General features: G+C 45.7%; 1 protein-coding gene and 1 long non-coding RNA gene across 2 annotated transcripts; one reads left to right on the plus strand and one right to left on the minus strand.

Annotated features, from left to right (window-relative positions):
- Positions 1–605: 605 nt before the first annotated feature.
- On the minus strand, positions 606–20,469 carry CCKBR (cholecystokinin B receptor). The gene is made up of 5 exons (XM_072610149.1): positions 19,184–20,469; positions 7,993–8,244; positions 7,523–7,772; positions 6,730–6,917; positions 606–6,169 (listed from the first exon to the last, which is right to left on the minus strand). Exons 1-5 carry the CDS (start codon positions 19,329–19,331, stop codon positions 5,604–5,606), a joined length of 1,404 nt encoding a protein of 467 aa, XP_072466250.1. The 5' UTR covers positions 19,332–20,469; the 3' UTR covers positions 606–5,603.
- LOC140504815 (uncharacterized) lies at positions 6,963–9,820 on the plus strand. Its single transcript, XR_011967250.1, has 2 exons — positions 6,963–7,319; positions 7,963–9,820. It is a non-coding gene; the product is annotated as an uncharacterized lncRNA (long non-coding RNA).
- Positions 20,470–21,624: the final 1,155 nt, after the last annotated feature.

Raw genomic sequence — 21,624 nt, forward strand, 5'->3', positions numbered from 1 at the left:
TTTAATGTAACATACCTATCTATCTTTCATAAGGGAAATGGTATAACCCAAACTCTGATTCATGAATTTGTTAACTTTTCCTCATCTGATGCAACCATAAAATGCATTTTTGTGACTGTAAGGTTATGAGCTGCCTAGAAATATGACACCAAAGGGGAAAATATCACCTAGAAAACCAAGAAAAATATCTAAAAACTCAATCAAAAGGGGATGAGAACATTTTTCATGATCAAAGTGAAGAGCCACTAACTATCCAGGATAGCTGGGAAGGGGCAGGGGAAAAAGGATTATAGATTTAAAGCTGGAAAAAACCTTATAGTCTTCCAGTCAGTCAACAAGCATTTATTAAGTGCTTACTATGTGCCAGCCACTAGGGATGAAAGAGACTAAAACATAATTGTAACCCTCCAAGAGTTCTAATGCAGAGACATCATTCTAAACTAACCCCTTCTTTTGATAGATAACAGCAACTGAGGCTCAGACAAGTCAAGTGATTGGCCCTAGGTCACAACAGTGTCAGATGCAGGAATGGAACTCAGGTTTGGTGACACCAAGTGTAATGCTCTTTTCACTTGAACATGAAGTGTCACAAGGTAGAAGAGAAATTCAGTCAGCATTTATTTATTATTATTTTTTTATTATCTTATTTACCTAATATGTGCAAGGCACTCTGTTAGGATCTGGAAAGACAATGATAAAACAAAAGCCCCCACCCTCAAAGAGCTTACATGCTATGTGTGGGCAGGGGTGGGAAAGGATACAACACACACAGATAAGTAAACACGAGATATGTACAAAGTAAATACAAAGGAAGAATAAAATACTGTCAGAGGAGAACATAATGTCCTGTAGAGGTAGGTGATGGATGTGGTGCCATTGATCCTTTCTGGTACCCAATAGTGTGTTCCCAACATCACTGCCAATGACTAGCTGGTAGGGCTGAAAAGGGAGAAGGGAGAATCAGACTCCTGCCCTTCTGTCAGAGCCAGAAAAATGCTCTAAGTGCTTTCAATAGCTGCTGTCATTTGTTTTTCTCCCAGTAGAAGTATTAATGACAGTGTGAGTTGTGTTCCAGCTGGAGGAAGAAAGTCAACAAGCATTGATTATTTGCTTACTATGTGCCAGGTGCTGTGCTAAGCTGGGGTGAATCCATCTAAGTGGTTTCTCCACAAAGAATTGGATGAATAAATGATTTGGCATGGAACATGGTACTAAAGCTAAATAGAGTGGTGTCAACATGCATGGAAGGCTTGCTGTGGTCATCTACCATTTGGCCTCACCAAGATATTTCTGCCTGGGCAGCCATCTGCCATTAAAGTGAAGAAATGTCCTTGGCCTGGAGAAAAGATGGACAAAATGACCAGATGAAAGAACAGGAGTTCCTTGTCAGTGGGCATGAAACCAGGTTTGAGGATAAGAGTTTCAATGATGCTAGCCAGGGATTCGGGCAGGCTCCCAGCTCCAGGAGCTGGCCTAGAAGACTTCTGGGGTCCCTTCCAATTCTAAATCTGTGATTCTATGATCCTACTTTGATCTGCTCACTACCTTTGAAACATAAAATGAATCCTTTGCCCATTCCTGTCTTCTCCATCTTTCACCTGTCTATATCATGTATCCAAATCCAAGCAGGTTCAGTCTGCCTTCTCCAGGAAAATACCTTAACATTTCTTCCCACATGACTCCTCCCTTACATGCTATTTACCTGCTACTTGCTTACATACTACTTCCTTACATGTTTTGGTATGTAATCATATACTCATCCAACAAACACTCATCAAGTGCCTACAGTGTATGGACTTGTGCCTCTTATACTGTTCTCTGATGTTCATGTACTGTTTCCCTAGTTACAACTGTAAGAAACTTTGATAGAGAACATGGTTTACTTGTAAAAGGAACTCAGCCTGGAGAAAGGTAGAAACCCACCCACAGTTATTAAGGGAACAAAGGCTAGGTGGGGAAAGGACACAATTATTTGAGCAGAAAAGATATAAAGGAAGTCTCTTTTGTAATACAGTAAAGTGATGCTGAACTGAGTTAGGAAAGATGAGAGTTAGAATCCTGCCTCTGACACTTACTAGCTGTGTGATACCTTGCAAGTCAACTAACATCTCTAGGCATGAGATGCCTCATCTGTAAAATGAAGTGGGTTGGTTTGGATAACCTCCATGATGATCCTTTCTAGCACTAAGTCTATGATGTCAAGTTTTTCATGATAGGGTGGTAGGAATTTGTCTATTCCTTAGGGCAGTTTTCTCTCGTGGTGCTCCAGCTTCATCTCTCAGATGAGTCCCAGAGGTGTTGTGGACCTTATTAAAAAGAGATTTAATCATGTCCTGGATAGGCAGGAGGAAATGCTTAGTGGAAAGGGCACCAAAAGTAAAATCAAGAGTGGGTTCAGATTCTGCCTCTGACCTTTACTGTCTTGAACAAGTCAGTTCTATTCTCTGACCCTCAATTTCTTCATTGTAAAAAAAAATGCTTTCTTTCAACTATAAAATCTTCTGTTCCAGTGATATCATTACTTCGGCTATCCCAAAGCACTACTGTTAAAACAGCAGCTGGAAGATCCTTATATGTAATTTGCTATGCAATGATAACCTTCCTTCCTTTGGATCAGAAAAAATAAATCCAAGCCATTTACTGGAAACTAGATTTGCACCTTCTGAAAACCTTCTCTCCCCAAGAACAGGATCTTCCCTGACCAAATGTCCTCGGTGGCTCCAGTGGATGGACATATAGTTTTTTTTTTATCTACCTCCTTACTCTGATATCACTTTCTATTCAATCCTTCCCATTTTTCTTGCTTGCTACCTTCATTTTCCCGCCTTACCCAGCACGGTATAGTGGTTATAGTACTGGACATGTATGCAAGACCTGGGTTCAAAACCTACTTTAGACAATTGCCACCTGTGTAACAAGTGACAAGTCAGTTGCCCTTTCTGGGCCTCTTGTTTCCTCATCTATAAAAGGAAAGGGTTGAACTCTGGCCTCCAAAGTCCCTTTCTTAGCTCAAAGTCTAGGACTTTTACTTTTTTCCATTCTCCACAGTCCCATATTTCTACTCCCATCCTCTCCTCATTTTTCCTAATCTTCCCACTTTCACTGTCTTCCAGCTTTATTCCCACCCCTTCCTCAATCTTCCTACCCCACTAGTCCTCATTCCGACTCCTCTTCACCCTTATTCATACCTATTTCCATCTCATCCTCTCTCACTTGCTTTGCTCCGCCACATCTGCACCCTTTCCCTAATTATTCTTTCCTCCCATTCTTCCCCATCCCCTTGGTCTTTTTTCCTCTGCCTCCTGAGAGAATGCCACCCATGGGCATGATTCATAATACAACAAGAGGTTGTCAAAGCTATAAAGCCTTAGCTGGTGAACATCTAGTCCAACCCCCTCATTTTAGAGATGGGAAAGCCAAGTCCCAGAGGAGAGATCTGTGTAAGGTTATACAAGGAGCTGGTGGCTAAGTTAGAACCTAAACCCAGAACCCCTGTCTCACAAGTTCAGGGCCCTTCCCCTTGCACCAAGTTACCTCCATGAGTCTGACTACAGGGTAAGCCTGGCTTCCAGAAACCAGCATGCCAGCATCCTCTCCCTTTTCTTCACTAATATAGATCTCTGTAGAAAGCTTTCTTCACTCCCCAACAGCTGGAGCACTGACCAGCCTTGGAATCTGTGCTGTCCTTTTCCCCTTCCCCTACCCAGGCCCTACCTGTCCCTTGATCCCAAGACCAGAAAGCCTAGACTTGGAGTCAGACCATGTTGGATTCCAGTTTCTAACAGCAATGAGATGCATGACCTCAGGCAAATCAGTCTGTCTCTGAGCACAGAAGCTGGAACATAGTAAACACTTAATAAAGGCTTTTTAATTAATTTTGAGCCCAAACCTGCAGCACATACCTCACATACCTTTTAAGTACCCTGTAAACTCTAAATTATGATATGGCCATAAGCTCAGACCCCTTTGCCTAGTATCTGAGTTCCTTCACACTCTGGCCAGACCATACTTTTCCAATCTAATTTTCTTCTGCTTTCCCACATGGATCTGCTATTGGAGGCATCTCTCTCTGCTTTTGGTTCCCAGGGTGTAGAGGTAAAGATACCTCACCATGGACACCATGGGGAGAGCGGCCTCGGACCCCAGATGAGCCTGCCATGGCACACCATGAAGTCTGCTCAGAATATACAACCTTGGCCCTCAGTTAAATTTGATCTTGGCAGCCTAGTCGCCTGGCAGCTCAAGCTGCCACCACCATCTCCCTTTGGCTAAGCCATGGAAGGTTTTAAGCAATAACAATGATTTACTGGGAAAAAAGGAATGCCAGTCATGTTTGCAAGAGACAGCCAAAAAAAGCTAACATCTTCTTAATGGGCAAAAGTCCAAAGCAAGGGATATCACAGTCCAGCTGGTGGACTGTGCCTCTCTCAGACCACATCTGGGGTATTATGCTGAGTTGTAGGCACATGATTTTTAAGGGCACTGGCAAACTAGATTATGTCCAGAAGAGGGTCATCAGGGTACTGAGAGGACTAGAGACCATACCATTCAAGGACTAGATGAAAGAACAAGTAAAGGTAACAGATGCACTTTGTCAACCTTAAAGTGCCACACACGACAGCTCATTATTAGTATCAAAGGACTGGGGATGTTTAGCCTGCAAAAGGCTTGGGAGAGGGTGAGGGTAGGCACAGGCTCACTGTATTCAAGTGCTTGCAGGGCTATCATGTGGATAAGGGATGTGTACAGTGATTGGGTGTATAGAGTTAGAGGTAACAGGTATGCACCATGGAAGGTGACTAGAGTGCATGGAATTCTACAGACGGGGGATAGGAGAGAGGTCTGGGGTGGATCCCTGCCCTCCTGAGCCCCTTTTCCCCAAGGACTTGATTTAGGGCTGAGTTCTCCCTGCATTCTAGGCATGAGCCTTCCTGTAGCTGCTGACCCCAAAAGGACATTTCTGTCAGGAACAGGCTATTTTTATTCTTACAGCTTCCTTGACATCCATGTGTCTTATGTGTCTTTTTGGACTCTGAAATAAATGGAAGCTAGAGGTTAGTGACTTGTGGTCTAACAGATGTAGGGCCTAAATTCAGGGCCAAGATGCTCAGTGCAAACTGCAGGCACATTCCTGGGTGGGTACTGGGTCTGCCTTGTGCACCCCAGTATCAGTGCTGACTGGGAGCTTCCCTGTCCCTGAGGAGTTTCCCGTAGATCAAGGGTCACCTGTGCTACCCTTAGACCCTCCCCAGGTAGGACTATGTCATGGTAGGTGCTGTCACCCTTGTCCAGGAAGGTTTTTCTTATCTTGGGGTTTGTGATTTCTAGAAGTATATCCATGTCAAGACTGTTATTCCTGTGTGCCCAGTGACAGTTTACAGTTTGGGTTCAGTGCCAGATGAGGACTTTCTATAGTCCCTAGTGGAGTGGTGCCTGTATCACCCTGGGGCTGGAGTGGGGGGAATTAGGCTCCCTATGGTAGGATATCCATTTTCCCCAAGGCAGAAGGGACCCTTGTTCCCCAAGGCAAGAGGGGCAGTGTATCTCTGGGTTCATACTATGTCTTCCTAAACAACACATGGACTGCATGTCTTGGGATGCCCTCAACCAGGACCCAGTGTGCTGATAGTTGTATAGCTGAGACGAGACAGAGAGGTAGTAGGATGGTCAAGTTCATGATCATCACCTAGCCGGGGTCCAGCTCGAGCAACTCGGGCACGGGGTGGGTGGGGTCGGCATCTAGCACAAGTAGCCATGCAAGCCTGACGGAAACGCCGATGCATGAAGCAGTAGACAAGTGGATTGACACAGGCAGAGACATAGCTGAGCAGATGGATAAAAGAGATAGGGGCTCCTGAGAGAGCACGGTGAGCACCTTCCCTGTCAAAGGCACGCCACGTGTTGGCACTGTACAAGGGCAGCCAGCACAGGAAAAAGAGCCCCACAATCACCAGCAGCATCCGTACTACCCGCTTCTTGGCCTGCAGCTGAGCCTGAGCCTGAGCTGGCCAGGAGCTCACACTAGGTCCAGGGCCTCGGGTGTCCCTTCTAGAGGCAGTGGGGGTCATTGCTGAGAGTTCCATTCCAGATTGTTCTGAGAGAAGATTCACATAGCAGCCATCACCCTCCTGGCCTGCAGATGCCCCTGTACTTGGCCCGTTGGAGAGTGCTAAGCAGAGGAAGAAGGATTGAAATTAGGGGTAATATACGGACTCCAAAACCCCACCTAGCCACCTGGTCTCCAGCTCCAAGCACCTTGGCGCTCCTGCTATTTAACTGTCCTCTGACTTTGCTCTTCTTGTGACCCCTAACCTAATTATGACCTCTGAGTCGCTCTGTGCTGTACTGGAAATAAGAAGAGTTCTTCCGTGAATCTGGCTCTGAGACTTACTACCTGTGTGACCTTGGGCAAGTCACTTACATATTGCTTCAGTTTTTTCATTTGTGAATGAAATGATTTCTAAGGACTTGGAGGTGTGAGTGGAAAGAGCTCTGGATCTGGAGCCAGAGGACCTGGGCTCGTGTCTCAGGTCAGCCACTCACTACCAGTGACCTGGGCACTTGCATCTCTGAGCTTTGGTTTCTCCATCTATAAAATGTCACTGAATGACCTCTACTATCCCTTTCAGCTCTCTATCTGTGATCCAGTGATTCCTCTTGAGCCCTAGTTCTAACCTGATAGTCACCCAAAGCCACCTTCCCTCTCCCCAGCAGCACCCTCCCGCTGACCTGGGCTCGGCCCACCAGGTAAACCACTGTGTCTGCGGTCGTCGCCGTGGCCCTGCTGCCCAGGCCCGTGCCTCTGGCTCTGGCTCTCGAAGCGGATCCCCAAGTAGAGCTCACGGGAGATAAGACCGTAAGCCACCGCCATGACCACGCCAGGCACAAAAAACAGGAACAGCAGCAGCAGCACCGACCTGTGGAGCGGGGGAGGGGCCAGGCCATAAGATCCTCCTCTCCAAGTGCAGCGGACCTTGCTGGGCCCCTCCCGCTCCACCGCCCCTCAAAGCACGCAGGGACGCCAGTTTACCGTAGCATCCTCACCCCGCCCTCCCCCAACCATAACCAATCACGTAACAGCTCAGGGACACCTGCCTCCAGCACCTGGGACCCACACCAAGGGAGTTACTGACGAGTTAGGAAACCGCCTGGGGACTAGAACTTGGGGAGCTGAGGATCCTTGACCACACCTTCGGCGAGGCCCACAACTTGCAATTTATCCACCTGCTGTGATCCGCACTCCAGGGGGAAGGAGGACGGGGAGTGGCGGGGCAATGATTGCCTCTGCGGCCGGCCGGGAGCGGAGTTCTCCCGGGCAGGTAATCAGGCAGCCTCGAGAGCGGCACAAGGGGCTGGGTGGATCAGAGGTCTAAGGAGGAGGGGTCTGCCAGGATATGTTTCAGGCACCGGGAAAGGGGCATGCTCCGGCCTTCAGGGCCCACAGAGGAAGAGTACTGTGGGAGCAGGGCAGGGGCAGGGGCGTCTCTCAGGGGAGAGCTATTCCCACAGGTGTGAGGCTTACCATGCCTGGCGCGCTCGATTGCTGGGCCAGCTGTGCGTGCACTGCAGCGCGCGGGCGCCCACCGGCTGCACAACGGAGTACACGGGATAGGGTAGCATGAGCAGCCCTGACAGCAGCCACGTGGCCACGATGACCCGCACCGCGTGGGAGCGCGTCTGCCACACGCGTGCCTGCAACGGCCGGCAGATGGCGCTGTAGCGCTCCAGGGCGATGGCCACCAGGCTTAGGGTGGACACGCTCACAGACACTCCTGGGGGGAAAAGAGATGGGCGAGAGACACGTGATCACCATGCCAACTGATGCCAAGGAGGACTTGCTATGACCCCAACTCTTCCTGCACCCCAGCCCCCCATCCCAGGGAGGGCCCTAACATGGCGAACCCCCAAGTTCCTCCATACCCAACTCCATCCCCTCCTACACATCCCTCTCCTCTCCCGAAGACAGGTGACGCACGCGGGCCCGGGGCTCACCCATGAGGTAGGTGACAGCCTTGCAGACTACAGTGCCGAAGACGAAGGTGCCCATGAGGTTGGGCAGGAGGGTGAAGGGCATACAGGCCACAGCCAGGAGGAGGTCGCTGACAGCCAGCGAGAGCAGGAAGGCATTGGTGACCGTGCGCAGGCGACGGCTTAGTCCCAGCACCGTGATTATCAGCACGTTCCCTCCCACGCTCAGCAGGAAGATCACGACATACAGGGTCACCCTCACGGCCAACTCCAGCTCTGGGGCCCAGGAAAGACGGAAACAGAGGCTGGTCAGGACCTGCTGAGCCTGAGGTGTCTCCATCAGATATCCCCAGCCCAGGAGCCCTTCCCACCAGCTCTAGGGCCCCGCTCCAACCCTCTTCATTTTGAGGAAATTCCCATGTACCTCTTCTGAAGTCTTGTTCGATTCAGCTGAGAATTAAAACATTCTGCAAAGAAATGTGAGGTGTGGGAGGGTGGCATGGTTAAGAAGTGACTGTGGCTGTAGATGAAGCTTAGCAAAGAGACACCTTTCCAGGGATATTAGATACATAATAATAATACCATTTCTATAGAGCTTAAAGTTTGCAAAGGACTTTACATATGTCATTGCCTTTGATCATTACAACCTCTCTAAGGGGTAGAGGCTGTAATCATTCCCGTTTTACAGCTGAGGAAAAGAAATTAAATGAATTGCCTAGGGTTACACAGCTAGGTAAATGAGGTAGGATTTGAAACCAGGTTTCTCTAGATTCCAGCTCCAGTACTCTCTCCAGTGTACTACCTCACTGCTTCAGAGGTAAGGTCTTATTTGAGAGAATCAAAAGCCTAACCATGAAAGAAATTGTTATGACTGGCAGGGAGTAGTGACCCTGTTGCAGCTTTTTCCCCCTTAAACCTGCTATTTGTAGAACCCCAAGCTAGAAGGGAATGTTTGGAAACCATGACCTCCAACAGAGTGAGACAGAGATAAAAAAGCTTTCTCCCCTTGGGAAGAAATGTGCAGGGAGGCACAGGTCTCACTTCCAGAGCTAAAGAGCAGAGGTGAGAAGGCAAATTATCACCCCTGTGAGTTGCAAAGAGGTAGTTAGTTAATGGCTGGAAGAAAGTCTATTGGGGTGTGTGAAGAACTAACTAGAGCTAGGAATATGGCTTTTTCTCCACCAGAGGCACTAAAGATGATGTCACCTTACCTCACAGTGGTTCATACTCTCTTATACACTCATATTCTGCACATAGAGAACAGGACTTAAAATTCAAAGAGGACCTTGAGATCACTTAGTTCAGGGAATGGGCAACATGTGGCCTCGAGGCTGCAGGTTCCCCACTCCTGAGTCCTAGGATTGAATTCCTAATTTTATAGTTGAGGAAAATGAAGCACATGAATTTTTCCATGATCACAAAGGTAGAAAGTATCATGGAGAAGAATTCTCACTCAAAGTCCATGCTCTTTCCATTCAATAATTTGTCTTATAATTATTAATTTTTATTTTGTTTCCCCTATTAATGATATCTGAGGGCAGTGACCACCTTTACTTGATCTTATCTCTTCCAGTATCTAGCAGATAGCCCTGCACTAAAACAGACCCCTACTTTAAAAAACGTTTGTTGAATGAAGGAAATTTGTTTACATTTGAGTGTTGGGAAGAAAATGGTACTGAAAATTATAGCTAGGTATTGGAATTTTGTTGGTCTTGCTTTGAATTTTAGCCCTTGACTTATATTTAGCCATTAGAGATTAGTAAATTATTCATTCTGTAAATTTAAGTAATTGTTGTTGTTGTTCAGTCATGTCTGACTCTTCGTTGACCCTATTTGGGGTTTTTTTGGCTGACACACTGGAGTGGTTTGTCATTTCCTTCTCTCTCTCATTTTGCAGATGAGGAAACTGAGGTAAACAAGGTTAAGTGACTTGCCTAGAATCACATAGCTAATAAGTGTCTGAGGCTGGATTTTAACTCATGAAGATAAGTCCTTCTGATTCCAAGCCCAGTGCTCTATCCATTGGGCTACCTAGCTGCTTAAACAGTTTAAGTAAATAATTTTTAATTAGAAAAAAAAATGCAGATTTTGCATTCTAGCCTTGCTACCTTTCAACTGAGTACAGGATAAGCCAAAATGACTGGCTTAATGCTAGGAAGCATAGGAAACCCACTTAAAACTAGTAGCAGCTCATTGGGTAGACTGTAGAAATGGGCCCATTCCAAAGGAATGACCATACAAATATTATACTTTCCTTGGAATTGTTACCTGGTTTCCCCTCCTCTTTAATCTACAGGTATGAGTGTGGGTTTTGAATCTGCACACTTTGAGGTGCAAGTCTGGACAATCTTTCTGTCCATACGCTTCTCTTAAGTCACATACTATCCCAGTCAAACAGTTTTCTCTAAGTGTAGGTCTCTTTGGGGACTCTTTCTGCCCCCAGACTAGGGACTGTCCAAAGGTAGGCTCATGTTTCACTCCTCAGACATCAAAGGAGCTAATGCTATTTGTGGAGGGTGTTGTTGCAGGATTGAGTACCTATGCTGATGTTCATCCACAATGCAAGGGCTGAGAGGAACAAGAAGTTAGCATACGTGGAGGTCAATGAAGAAAGCTTATTAACTGAATGAATGAAGGGAAAAATAGATGAGTGGATGGATTTGTGGATGGGTCCATGAATGAAGAGATAATTGAATAGTGTGTTGATGGGCAGCTGGGAGCATAGTCAGAGATCATCTAAGAAAAGCTATGGAGAATTCCTAGGAAATGAGTGAGGGGATTGTAAAACTTAGTACAAATTATGATGTTGCTCAGTCAAGATGTTTAGTGAGACTGGTTTGTTATGGCTTTAAGGGATCTAAGAATGTAGGTGGTAGGTGACCCAGGGCTGGCATTCTGCCATCACATGAAGGATTCTTGGGCAATATCCACCCCTTACCTTCTTCCTTCATCATATGTCAGCACGCTTACCCCTCCATTAAATCTATCTATGCTTTTCTATTCCTTCTTGGGATGGGAAAACCCATGCCTATTCAGGGCATCTTGGTTCTATGTAACACTCTGCAGTGAGTCAGCTCTGCTCCAATACTTAGAATAGTGCCTGGCACATAGTAGGTGCTTAATAAATGTTGGTTGACTGTCTTTACCCACAAATAGGGCGAGGGAGAGAAGAAAGGCTGAGCAGTGAAGACAGGTGTCGGAAAAAAGAGGGGAAAATTGGTGCAAAGATAGGAGGGAAAGGAAAAGTGAAGAGAGAGACAAGGATAGGAGAAAAGTGGAAGAGTGAGGAGGGAATAATAAGGAAGTTGTAGGGTGGGGTGAAGAAAGAATTACGGGAGTAGGAAAAGAAATGAAGGTAACAAAGAAGAAAAATGTGAATGGAAGAGAACACTCAGTAAGTGGTGGTGAAAAGAGGGGAAAACTCCTAAGATATTGGAGTCACTCACACATAGAAGATACTTGCATGGATGAGATTCTGGAGGACGGAAAGGAGAAGGCTGAATACAGAACCTTGAGACCAATCACCTTGGCAGGTAGAGAAAGAGGAGCCAGGAGAGACAAAGGAAAGTTCATTGAGGTGGGGACACCCTGGAAAACTTAGAATTAGGGAGCTAAGGAATGAAAGGATCCACAATTTGGGATGGTTCTCTGTAACAAGCTGTAGAAAGGTTTAGAAGGACAGTGAAGCAATATCTGGCTGCTGGAAGGTATGGACAGGGGCAGTGGTCCTTTCCTCATTCCCTACCTCCTACACTCAGCCCCACAAACCATGTATGGAGGATGCTCTGGAGATTGAGAAAGTTGTAAAAGTGAGAAAAAGAAGAGGGATGAGGTTGACAGATCCTTGCCTGGACCAAGTCAAGAAGGGGCTCTGGAGGACAGTTCAGCAAATCCTGAAGCAGCAGCAGCCATACTCCAGGAGCACTTCATTCATTCATTCAGCCAGAAAAGCTGAAGAGCAAACAGGGTAGTCAGATTGCACGAAGGAGAGCATAGGGCCTATGGAAAGGCCTGAGAGAGGGGGGAATAGTGTGCTGACAGGATTTTCTAGAGTCAGAGATAGGGGGAGGATAAAATTACATTTGATTTTAAGTTTCTTGAGAGCAGGGGCTGCAATCTCACTGTGTCCATAGCAATGAGCACATAGTAAATGTTTAATAAATGTTTATTGAATTAAAATGTCAGACCTGGAAGAAGCTTTAGAGGAGGAAGTTCTTGACCTTTTTGTATCATGGTCCCCTCTGGCAGTTTAGTGATCCTAGCAAAGCCTACTGACCCTTTCTCAGAATAATGTTTTTAAGTGCATAAAATAAAATACATGTGATTACAAGGGAAACCAATTATATCAAAACACTAAAAGTTCCAAGTTCTCAGATCCCCTAAAATCTATCCGTGGATCTCTTGGGGTCCTTGCATACCAGGTTAAGAACCCCTGCCTTGGAGAATATCTCAACCAGTATTTCCAAAATTGTTTCTCAGGACCCCAACTAGTTTCCTGAAAAATGAATGAGGTACCATAAAAGAATGTAAATATTTATAGTATTTTACCCTGTACAATATGAATATGAAATGACATGTCAAAATAATAATAGCTCTTATTTCCTTAGTACTTTAAAAAGGTTTATAAAACATTTTCTTAACAATACCCTTGGTAGATTTGGATTTATGGACTACAGCAGAAAATATAGGAATGATAGTCTCTGGGTCAGAGATAAAGTACACCTAATGAGGACTGCTCAAAGTATATTTGCCTAGTCTTGTCAATCTAATCAAGATGGCTTTAAATTGAAAAGGAGGGAGAAAACACACACACACACACACACACGCACACACACACACATCCTTACCAAACAACATACCACAGAGAGAGGTAGGTGCGAAATGGGAAAACACATATCAATAGAAAGGATCAATAATTCAGAGGAGACAATATCCAAGAAAAGGTTCAGCAATAAAACTCATGGCCTTAGATGTCTATATACAAATTCACAAAATATAGGAGATATATATGTCCTGAGGGTGATTGAAAAATTCTAATGCAAGGAGGCAAATCTGACCTGGTGGCTATCACTGAAAATTGATTAGGATGGGACTGTTGGCTGGACTTTAGCTATGGCAGGGTATATATCACATTCAAAATTAATAGAACTGATCAAAGAGGTGGCATAACAGGATTATATATTAAGAGGACATATTCAAATGAAGAAATCTAGGACTTGGAAAGAATATGAAAAGGAGAGCATTTGGGTGAAAATCAGTAAAAGGGAAGATAGAAGTCACATTGCTGTGAGCATTCCACAGACCATCTGGACAGGAGGAGGAGGAAATAAATAAAATGCTTGGAAAGCAGGTCACAAACCTGGGATGGTAGCATAGTATTGTAGTGATAGGAAGACTTTATTGTAATATTTGTTGCAGTGCTTTCTCTACCATGGCAGAATGGTTGATAAATGCTTGATTTGCCTTAATGGGAAAAATCATTCTGCAACTCGGTGAGGAAGGGATGAGGGAAAACCATTGTTTTGAGTCTAATTCTGACCCATAAGGAGGAAGTAGTCGCTTGAATAAAGATGACAGGACTCTCTGGAACAAGTGGCCACTCCACCTATTGCTTAAAATGCACCTGAAATTATGAAAGAACAGATTTCAAAGTGTTCAGAGAAAGAAGCAAGGCTTTATTAAGAGCAAGACATGCCACACTAAAAGCATTTCCTTTTTCTTTTTTTTTTACTAGGAGATCAGGAGACTGTTGTAGGCACAATATACCTAGGTTTAAGCAAAGCATTTGACAAAGTTTCTCATGTTATATTTCTGACAAGATGGAGATATGAGTTACATGACAGTATAGTTAGGTGGATTCAGGAATCTGTTGAATAATGAGACCTGAAAAGTAATTATTAATGGGTTTATGTTAAGGTAGGAGGTCATTAAAAAGAAAAATAAGTGTCTATTAAATGCCTACTATGTGCCAAGGAGTGTACTAAGTGTTTTATAAATATTATCTCATTTGATTCTCACAACAATAACTTTAGGAGGCAGGCACTATTGTCATCACCCCTATTTTACAGTTGAGGAAACTGAGGCAAGTTTAGGTGACCTGCCCCAGGGTTATATAGCTAGTAAGTGTCTGAGGCTGGATTTTAACTCAGGTCTTCCTAACTATAGGGCCAGAATTCTACCCATTGCACAATCTATTATATTCTTGTCTCTGTGATGTTCAATATATTTATCAATAAAACATGGATAAAGAGGTTAGAATGATTATCAGATTTACAAATGACATAAACATATTAGATGACAGAGTAAGGATCTAAAAAGATCTCAATTGATGAGCCAAATCTAACAAGAGGAAGTCTGATAGGGACAAATATAATGCTCTATTCTTGGGTTAAAAAAAAAATCAGCTGAATTAAGTACAAGATTGGAAAAGGCATGATTAGATATTGGTTTGTCTGAAAGTGATCCTGGGGAGTCCAAGGTCAATATTAGTCAACAGAGGAACACAGTAGCCAAAAAAACTAATGTGAGCTGAGACTGAATTCAGAGAAGTAAAATACCTAGTACAAGGGACATAATAGGTAGGCTATAGTACTTCATTGATAGACCATATCTAGAGTATTGTTCTCAGTTTTGTGTGCCACATGTTAGGAAGAATGTTGATAAGTTAGAACAGAATTGTCAAATGTGCATCCTACAGGTCTACAACACTCCTGAGTGTGGTCTGAATCAGATTATAATGTAAATGGGAAATATTTAATGAACTAGATAAAAATGTAATGAAACACAGATAATGTTAATATGTAGTTTTCTAAGTCAGGATGTGCCCAACGGGTATCTTTATGTATGGTTTAGTGGCTCTTATTTCTATTTGAGTTTGACACCACTGAATCAGTGTCCTAATGAAGTTAATCAGAATGGTAGGGTGATTAGAGTCCATGCCATTAAACAATTAGTTGAAAGAACTGGGGATGTTTAGCTTGGAGCAGAGAAAGCTCAGGGGAGACATGATAGTTAAGTGCTTGAAGGGCTGTCACTTGGAAGAGAAATTAGACTCATTATTCTTAGCTTCAGAGATTAACATTATGATCAGTGGGTGGAAATTGCTGAGAAGCAAATTTCAGTTTGATATAAGGAAAAATTTTCTAACCATTAGTGCTTTTCAAAAGTAGAATGGGATGCTTGGGAGGTAATGAATTTCCTTTCAATGGAGATCTTCAAGTGGAAAGGTTGGCTTTCTACTCATTAAGGAAGTCATAGAAGGATTTCCCATTCATGTGCAGGTTGGACTAGATGCCTTGGGAAATCTCTTTCAACTCCAAGATTCTGTGAGATAAGAAGAGCAAGTATTATATGAAGACACATCCACATATGACAGATGAGGAAACTAAGATTCACAAGAGTAAAGTCTTTTGCCCATAGTCACACAACCAGTAAGTACTTGGACTGACAGCATCTATAGATCATAGATGAAGAGCTAGAAAAGATCTCAAAGGTTATCTAGTCCAACTGTCTCATTTCACAAATAAGGAAACTGAGGCCCAGCAAGGTTAATTGGTTTGCAGTTGTATGGATACTGAGCATTAGCTGCAGTATTTGAATCTAGGCCCTGGCATTCCAGTGCTTCAGCTCTTTCCTGCTAAGCTGCCCTCCCACAGATCCAGTCACAACTTCAGCTTCAAGTCTAAAGCTTCTTCTATTACACCTCAGTGTAAAAACACTTACTGTGGGAGACAGTTTTCTTCTTTTTCTCATCAATCAATCCATTAATAAGAATATTTCAAGTGTCTATGATAGCACAGGTTCTGTGATAAATCCTGGCAGTACACACAGGAAGTGAAGCAATTCCTGCCTAAAAGGCCTTTATTTTCTACTGTCATCTGTCCTAGCCATTTTTAAAAATAGTGGTAATCATATTTGACCTATTTATATACTTCTTATGATGAAAGTGCTTTGTAAATCTTTAAAACTATGGAAATGTGATTGATTTTTGTAATGAAATATTCCAAGCCCCAAGTGTCCAATTTCTTTTCTTTTTTCATTTTTTTTGAAACACTGACCTCTCTTTGGAACTCACCTCATTGTACAAATGAAGAAATGAAGGCCTGAAAGATACAATGACTTGCTCAAGGTCACAGAGCAAGTTAATGACAGTGCAGCAGTAAAAGGGCTTTAAACTCTTCCTCCAAGGCTTACTTCCTATGTGACCTTGTGCAAATCATTTGCCCTTGCTAGGCCTATCCACAAAAAGGGGGCTGGGAGTTAACTAGGTGGCTTTTGAGTTCCCTCCCAGATTTGGATCTGTGATGCTAAGATCTTTGCAGCAAAGGAAGCAGCTGCAATGTCAGTGCAGTGCTCTCTAGCAGCCATAGGGGTGGATATGGGGACCACGTTGGAAAGAACTTTCCTTTGGAGAGGAGAAGCAGATTAGGGAAAGTAGAAGGACAAGGAAAGAAGGAGATGGGACTGAAGGGAAGGAGCACAGGCTGATCAAAGCACCAGATACAACTGGTGAACTTTGGGACTCTGGGGCAGAGCTTAGTCTGGGAAGGGAGAAGCTATATCCTTTGACCCTTCTCAGCCTCAACTGTCTTCATCCAGGATGATGGCCAAAGCCAATTTAAATACACAGGCTGAACTGAGTATGATGAGCACAGAGCAGGGGACATTCCCTTTGTTCATTATATGAGTCCAGCTACTGGGTCTTATTTCTAAGTCTGTTTGTTTTCCAGTCACCTACCTCATTCCCTCACTCTCTTGCACTAACAGCTCTCCATCTCCCAGCTTCCTCCACTCCACACCCTCACACAAATGCATACTCCTCAGTCCCTTAGAATCCCCCCTTTCCTCTCTTACACAAATGCAGTCTTCCTTTCCTCTTTGTTTCTCACACACTGTTGTACCTCAGAAGCCTTCCCATATGCTCTCATACACACATACTGTAGCTCAGTCCTCTCTCCCTTTTCTTTATATATACTTCAGTTCTCTCTCTCATACACATACACACACACATACACACACACACACAGAACCTGTCTTTTTCATGCATAAGCACACTCTGTCTTTCTGTTAGTCTGTCTCTCACACACACTCCTATGTCTCTCACATATATTCCTGTCTCTATATTATTTCATAGGTGGTCCTATCTACACTCTGGTTCCAAGAAGGAATTACTAATTTATTTCTGATATGACATAAAGACATCCTTTCATGAGGTCTTATAAGCTCTGTTTCTCTGTTCCAGAGGTATTTTTTTTCTTTTAATTGGAGGAATCCCTATATGTGGAAACTCCCTGGTTTATAATTTATAGTTGTGAGAATTGGGGCTACTAAGAGGTGAAGTGACTTACTGGCCTCCTGATCACACAGCTAGTCTTTGTCAGAAGCAGGACTTTAAACTGGGTTTTTCTGGATCCAAGGCTGACCATTAGCCCATACTAGTACTATCACTGGAAATACCTTTAAGGTTGGCAAAATGCTGTAATACAGTCTCATTTAACCTGCATGACAACCCTCTGAGGAGGGCACTCTAGACTTTTATCCCCCTCATTTTAGGTTAGTTATTGATTCAGAGCTAGAAGGGACCTTTGAGGGCATCTAGTTCAACTCCTTATCATGTAGATGAGGAAATTGAGGCCTAAAGTAGCTAAATCTCTTGACAAAGATCATATATTAGATGGTGTCAGAGGAAGGATTCAGGTCTCCTCTAAACTCCAAATCCACCATATTGTACTGGTTAGGGGACATGCCAAGGGAACAAGGGGAATTCCTCTGGGGATCTTTGACCAAAGTGATTCTTGGACCAAAAAAAATATTGAAAGCTTCTAGTATGCCTCTATCCATCTCTGTATCTTTCCTCTATCTTCATCTGTCTAAGTAACTAATATATTATTTTTATTTATATCACATGACATATGTAGCACTTTATGATTTTCAGTTGTTTTTGGTTTTTTATTTACCATTCATTCAAACATCCATTCAGTGAGAGATATAGCTGCCCTGGGAAAGTTATATGTTCTGGATAGAGAGATAAGAAAATAACAAGCAAGGACAAATTAATTGCTCAATTTCCATAAGCCCCGAAGGATTCCCAGATGAAGGGTATGAATGAAGGGGAGTCGAATTGGGAAGGCACCTTGGAAAAGGTGACTCAGGTCTTCCAGGAAATGAAGGATGGTGATTGAAGTGAAGGTGAAAGGCACCAGGGGTAGCAAAGAGGCCAGGAGCCTGTGGAAGGTAGAAGGGGGTTCTGAAGGGGAGGGGCAGAGAGGCCAAGAACACAAGGAGGATCAGCTGGTGGCAAAAACTATACAGAGGTGGATGAAGGGGTGTGGCAGGGATGCCACAAGGTTGTGTGGGGAGATGGAGAGAATGGTAGTGACATGGGAGGCCAAGAAGCCAGGGGAGATGAGGAAGAAGGGATTTTGAATGAGATATTTGAGGGAACTAAGCTCAGAGTAACAGGAGTGTATGTGAGAGGAATGAGCAGTCTTGGAATGGGGATGGGGTGAGCGACAGACATGCTTTTGTAGAGACAGGCTGCTGGGGGAAGGGAAAGAACAGGACATGGGACAGGGAGTGGGGTCAGTTTCCAGCAAGAGAAATGTTTTGAGGAAAACCCTGGGGAGAAAGGTCCCAGTTTCCAGGGGGAGGGGGTCCGAAAGATTTGGAGTTCAGTGAACAGGGGTATCCACTCCTCTCAGCCTCTAGTGCCTCCTCAGCTCTGGCAGCTTCTTAGCTTCAACAACAGATTTAGTGTGTGTGTGTGTGTGTGTGTGTGTGTGTGTGTGTGTGTGTGTGTGTGTGTGTGTGTGTGTGTGTGTGTGTGTGTGTGTGTGTGTGCGCGCTCCATTTGGACCCTACACGCAGAAAGCTTCTAAGTCTTTGCAGATCACGAATTCTCCTTACGGGGTTAGCCCCCTGATCAACAGCGCAACTCCCCTTTAGGCTCACAAATACTCCTCTAGTGCTCTCTGACAGTCTTGCCATCCTACCCCTGCTCCTCCCCTCACCCCACCTCCATGATCTTGGGCTTTGCATTCTGGAGCTTGTGGTAGGGTCCCTGGGGCATCAGGGGTAAGGGACATGCAGAGAAAGCTGGAGAAAGGAGAGGTGGGAAATGGGGGTTGGGGCCCAGAGGGAAAGGGTCCTAGATGAAGGGGACACGGGAATGGGAGAGAGATGGGGCCAAGAGGCATCAAAGAAGGGGAACACTTACCTCGGGGCGTCCTGCTGGCTCCAGAGCCTCCTCGGGGAGATCCGCAGCTACTATTGGCACCGCTGTTAGCACTGCTGTTGGGGGACAGGGGCCCCGGGCCGCACTGGGACTCTGGCTCTGGCACGCTCCGATTCAGCTCCAGCTCCATGGCCCCAGGGTAGAGGCGGGCCTGGGACAAGACCCTCGGAAGACCGGGAACCTAGGGGGCCGTTTCCCACCGCTTCCACCTGCTCTCGCGTCTGTCGCTTCTGTGCCCCTGACCTGGCCGGCTCTGGTGTGTGTCCGCTCCGCCCTCTGCCTCCGGCCGGCACCTTGCGCTCCCACGCGGATTTCTCCCCCTCTCTCCTTGCGTCTCTCCGTCCCTCCCTTTGCGTGTGCCTCTCCTCCCGTCTCTCTACCCCTGGGTCTCTCCTTGACTCCCCGCAAATCTTTTCCCTTGGCTTTCTCCCAGTGTCATTCGATGCCCTGTGTCTTTCTGCCTCAGCTCCCCCAAACCCCTAAAATCTTCCTCCCCCTTTCCAGGGGACTCCCAGCCTCGTTCCCTCCGCAGCGGGATCTGCTGGTGCTGGGGCTGGGGTGGCCTGGGGAGCCCCGCCCCTCTCCTCCAGAGCTAAGCAGAGCTGGGGTCCCGCCCCCCTCTCTGCAGCGCGGCCGCTCGGCCTGGGGGTGGGCGTAGGGGGATGGAGGTGCTCTATACTGCTGCTCCAGCCCCAGTTTCTGGAGGGAGTCAGGCGCGGGGCTGAGGCTGCCACTGCTGATGGGGGACGGGGGGAGGCAAGGAAGGGTGGTAGGAGACAAGATCTGACGTTTTAATTGTACTGTACTTCAGCTATGCTACCGTATTGACCTATGGGGCACCAAAATGTAGAGTGGGACACCAATGAGTCGTGTTTCATTTGGGGGCAAGTGTGAGGTGCGGACTGGGAGCAGGGAAGGCTCACAGCCATTCACTTAGAATCCTGTGTCCCAGCACACCCCTCTTATAACTCCTGGCTGTCCCCAGTAGTACCCCTAGAGACACAATGACATCCCAAGTCCCAATAATAGCTTTGCTCCAAAGACATCTGACTCAATAACAGCCACTAATGAAATCTCAGTGACAACCTATTCAGTGACACCTCTGGACTCAGTGATACCTTGGCCCCAACGTCATAACCAGTCACACTTCTGGTCCTAGTAATATTAGAGCCACAGTAACACCCCCAATGACAGACCAGGGCGCAATGACACCAACTCAAATAGTCCTTTACAGTAACTCAAATACTCTTCATCAGCGGATAGACTTCAGGGAGCTGAGATGTAGTAAGGACTCTGACCTTAGGAAGGACTCCAATGAGTGGAAATTTCCCAGGGGCAGAGTACCAGTAAAAGAGGAGTCCCTAGCTCCCTTTGGCACCTGGTAGTGCCAGTGCTGCCACCACCACCTCTCCCCTCCCTCTGTTTGCTCTTGGGAGCAGGTGGAGATGTAGATAACCAGCCTGGGCTTCCCACGGGGAGGAGGGTAGGGCAGAGGATGGGAGGACAAAGATGAAGCCAAAGTGGGTTGGGGGTGAAGGTGATGGGTGAAGTGAGGAGAGGATGGTGACCCCCAGCATTCATCTCACCTCCTCTAGTATCACAGGACCCATCCTGGGCTTGTTCAGTCTCCTTAAAGGTAAGAATGGGTAAGCTGTCTTGAAAAAGAGGCACCAGATCCTAAGGACTGAGAAGACAGGGGATGCATTGATGAGAAAAATAGGAGGGGGTGCCAAAGGGATGGAGATGCTTGCCAGGTCCTTGGCCTCCAGCCCTATCTGTGAGGGCATCTCCCCCTCCCCAACCCTCTCCTTAGTCTCTTCATCATCTCCTTGGCTCCAGGGATACTGTGTCCTTCCTCCACCCCTCCACCCCCATCTTTCAGGGAAAAAAGCCCATTAGTGTCCCTTCCCTCATGATTGATAGCCCCCAAAGACTGAGGATTGATGGGACTGAAGGGATGGGCAGGGTAGAAGGGAAGAAGGGCAGGGATGGGAGGATGGGAGCAGTTTAAGAATTCCAATTCAGAAGGAAAGTTGTGACCCAGGTAAGTTGCAGCAGGGAAGGGCAGGAAGTGAAGAGAGCTGAGATGCAGCTGGGAGGACACCTACTCTGTGGGAAGGATGCCCACCTTACTTCCAGACTTTGTCCTAGGCTTAGTCCAGTGTCTCCTGGCACTGCTACCTCACCCAGCTCTGCTGACTCTCAGATCCTAGGGCCTGTAGCCCTATTTGCTCTAGCTAAGGAGTCCCAGGTGGAAATACTGATAACCAGCAGATATTTTCCCATTGAGAAGGGGGAAGGGTGAATGACATTGAAGGAAGACAAATTAAGGAACCTGGGAGTATGGGACAGAGTTTAAGGGCCTAGGCAGGAACAGAAATGAAGGAGACTAGGGTGGGTGTGGGGGGCGAATGAGAGATGGG

Source organism: Notamacropus eugenii, chromosome 5 (genome assembly GCF_028372415.1).
Source record: "Notamacropus eugenii isolate mMacEug1 chromosome 5, mMacEug1.pri_v2, whole genome shotgun sequence".
Classification (NCBI taxonomy): domain Eukaryota; kingdom Metazoa; phylum Chordata; class Mammalia; order Diprotodontia; family Macropodidae; genus Notamacropus; species Notamacropus eugenii.

Coding starts and splice junctions, on each gene's coding strand:
- CCKBR (XM_072610149.1), bottom strand. CDS start 19,331: ATGGAGCTGGAGCTGAATCGGAGCGTGCCAGAGCCAGAGTCCCAGTGC. Junction 6,918..7,522: donor AATCGAGCGCGCCAGGCATG/GTAAGCCTCACA, acceptor CCCGCTCCACAG/GTCGGTGCTGCTGCTGCTGT. Junction 6,170..6,729: donor ACCTGGTGGGCCGAGCCCAG/GTCAGCGGGAGG, acceptor TCCTCTGCTTAG/CACTCTCCAACGGGCCAAGT.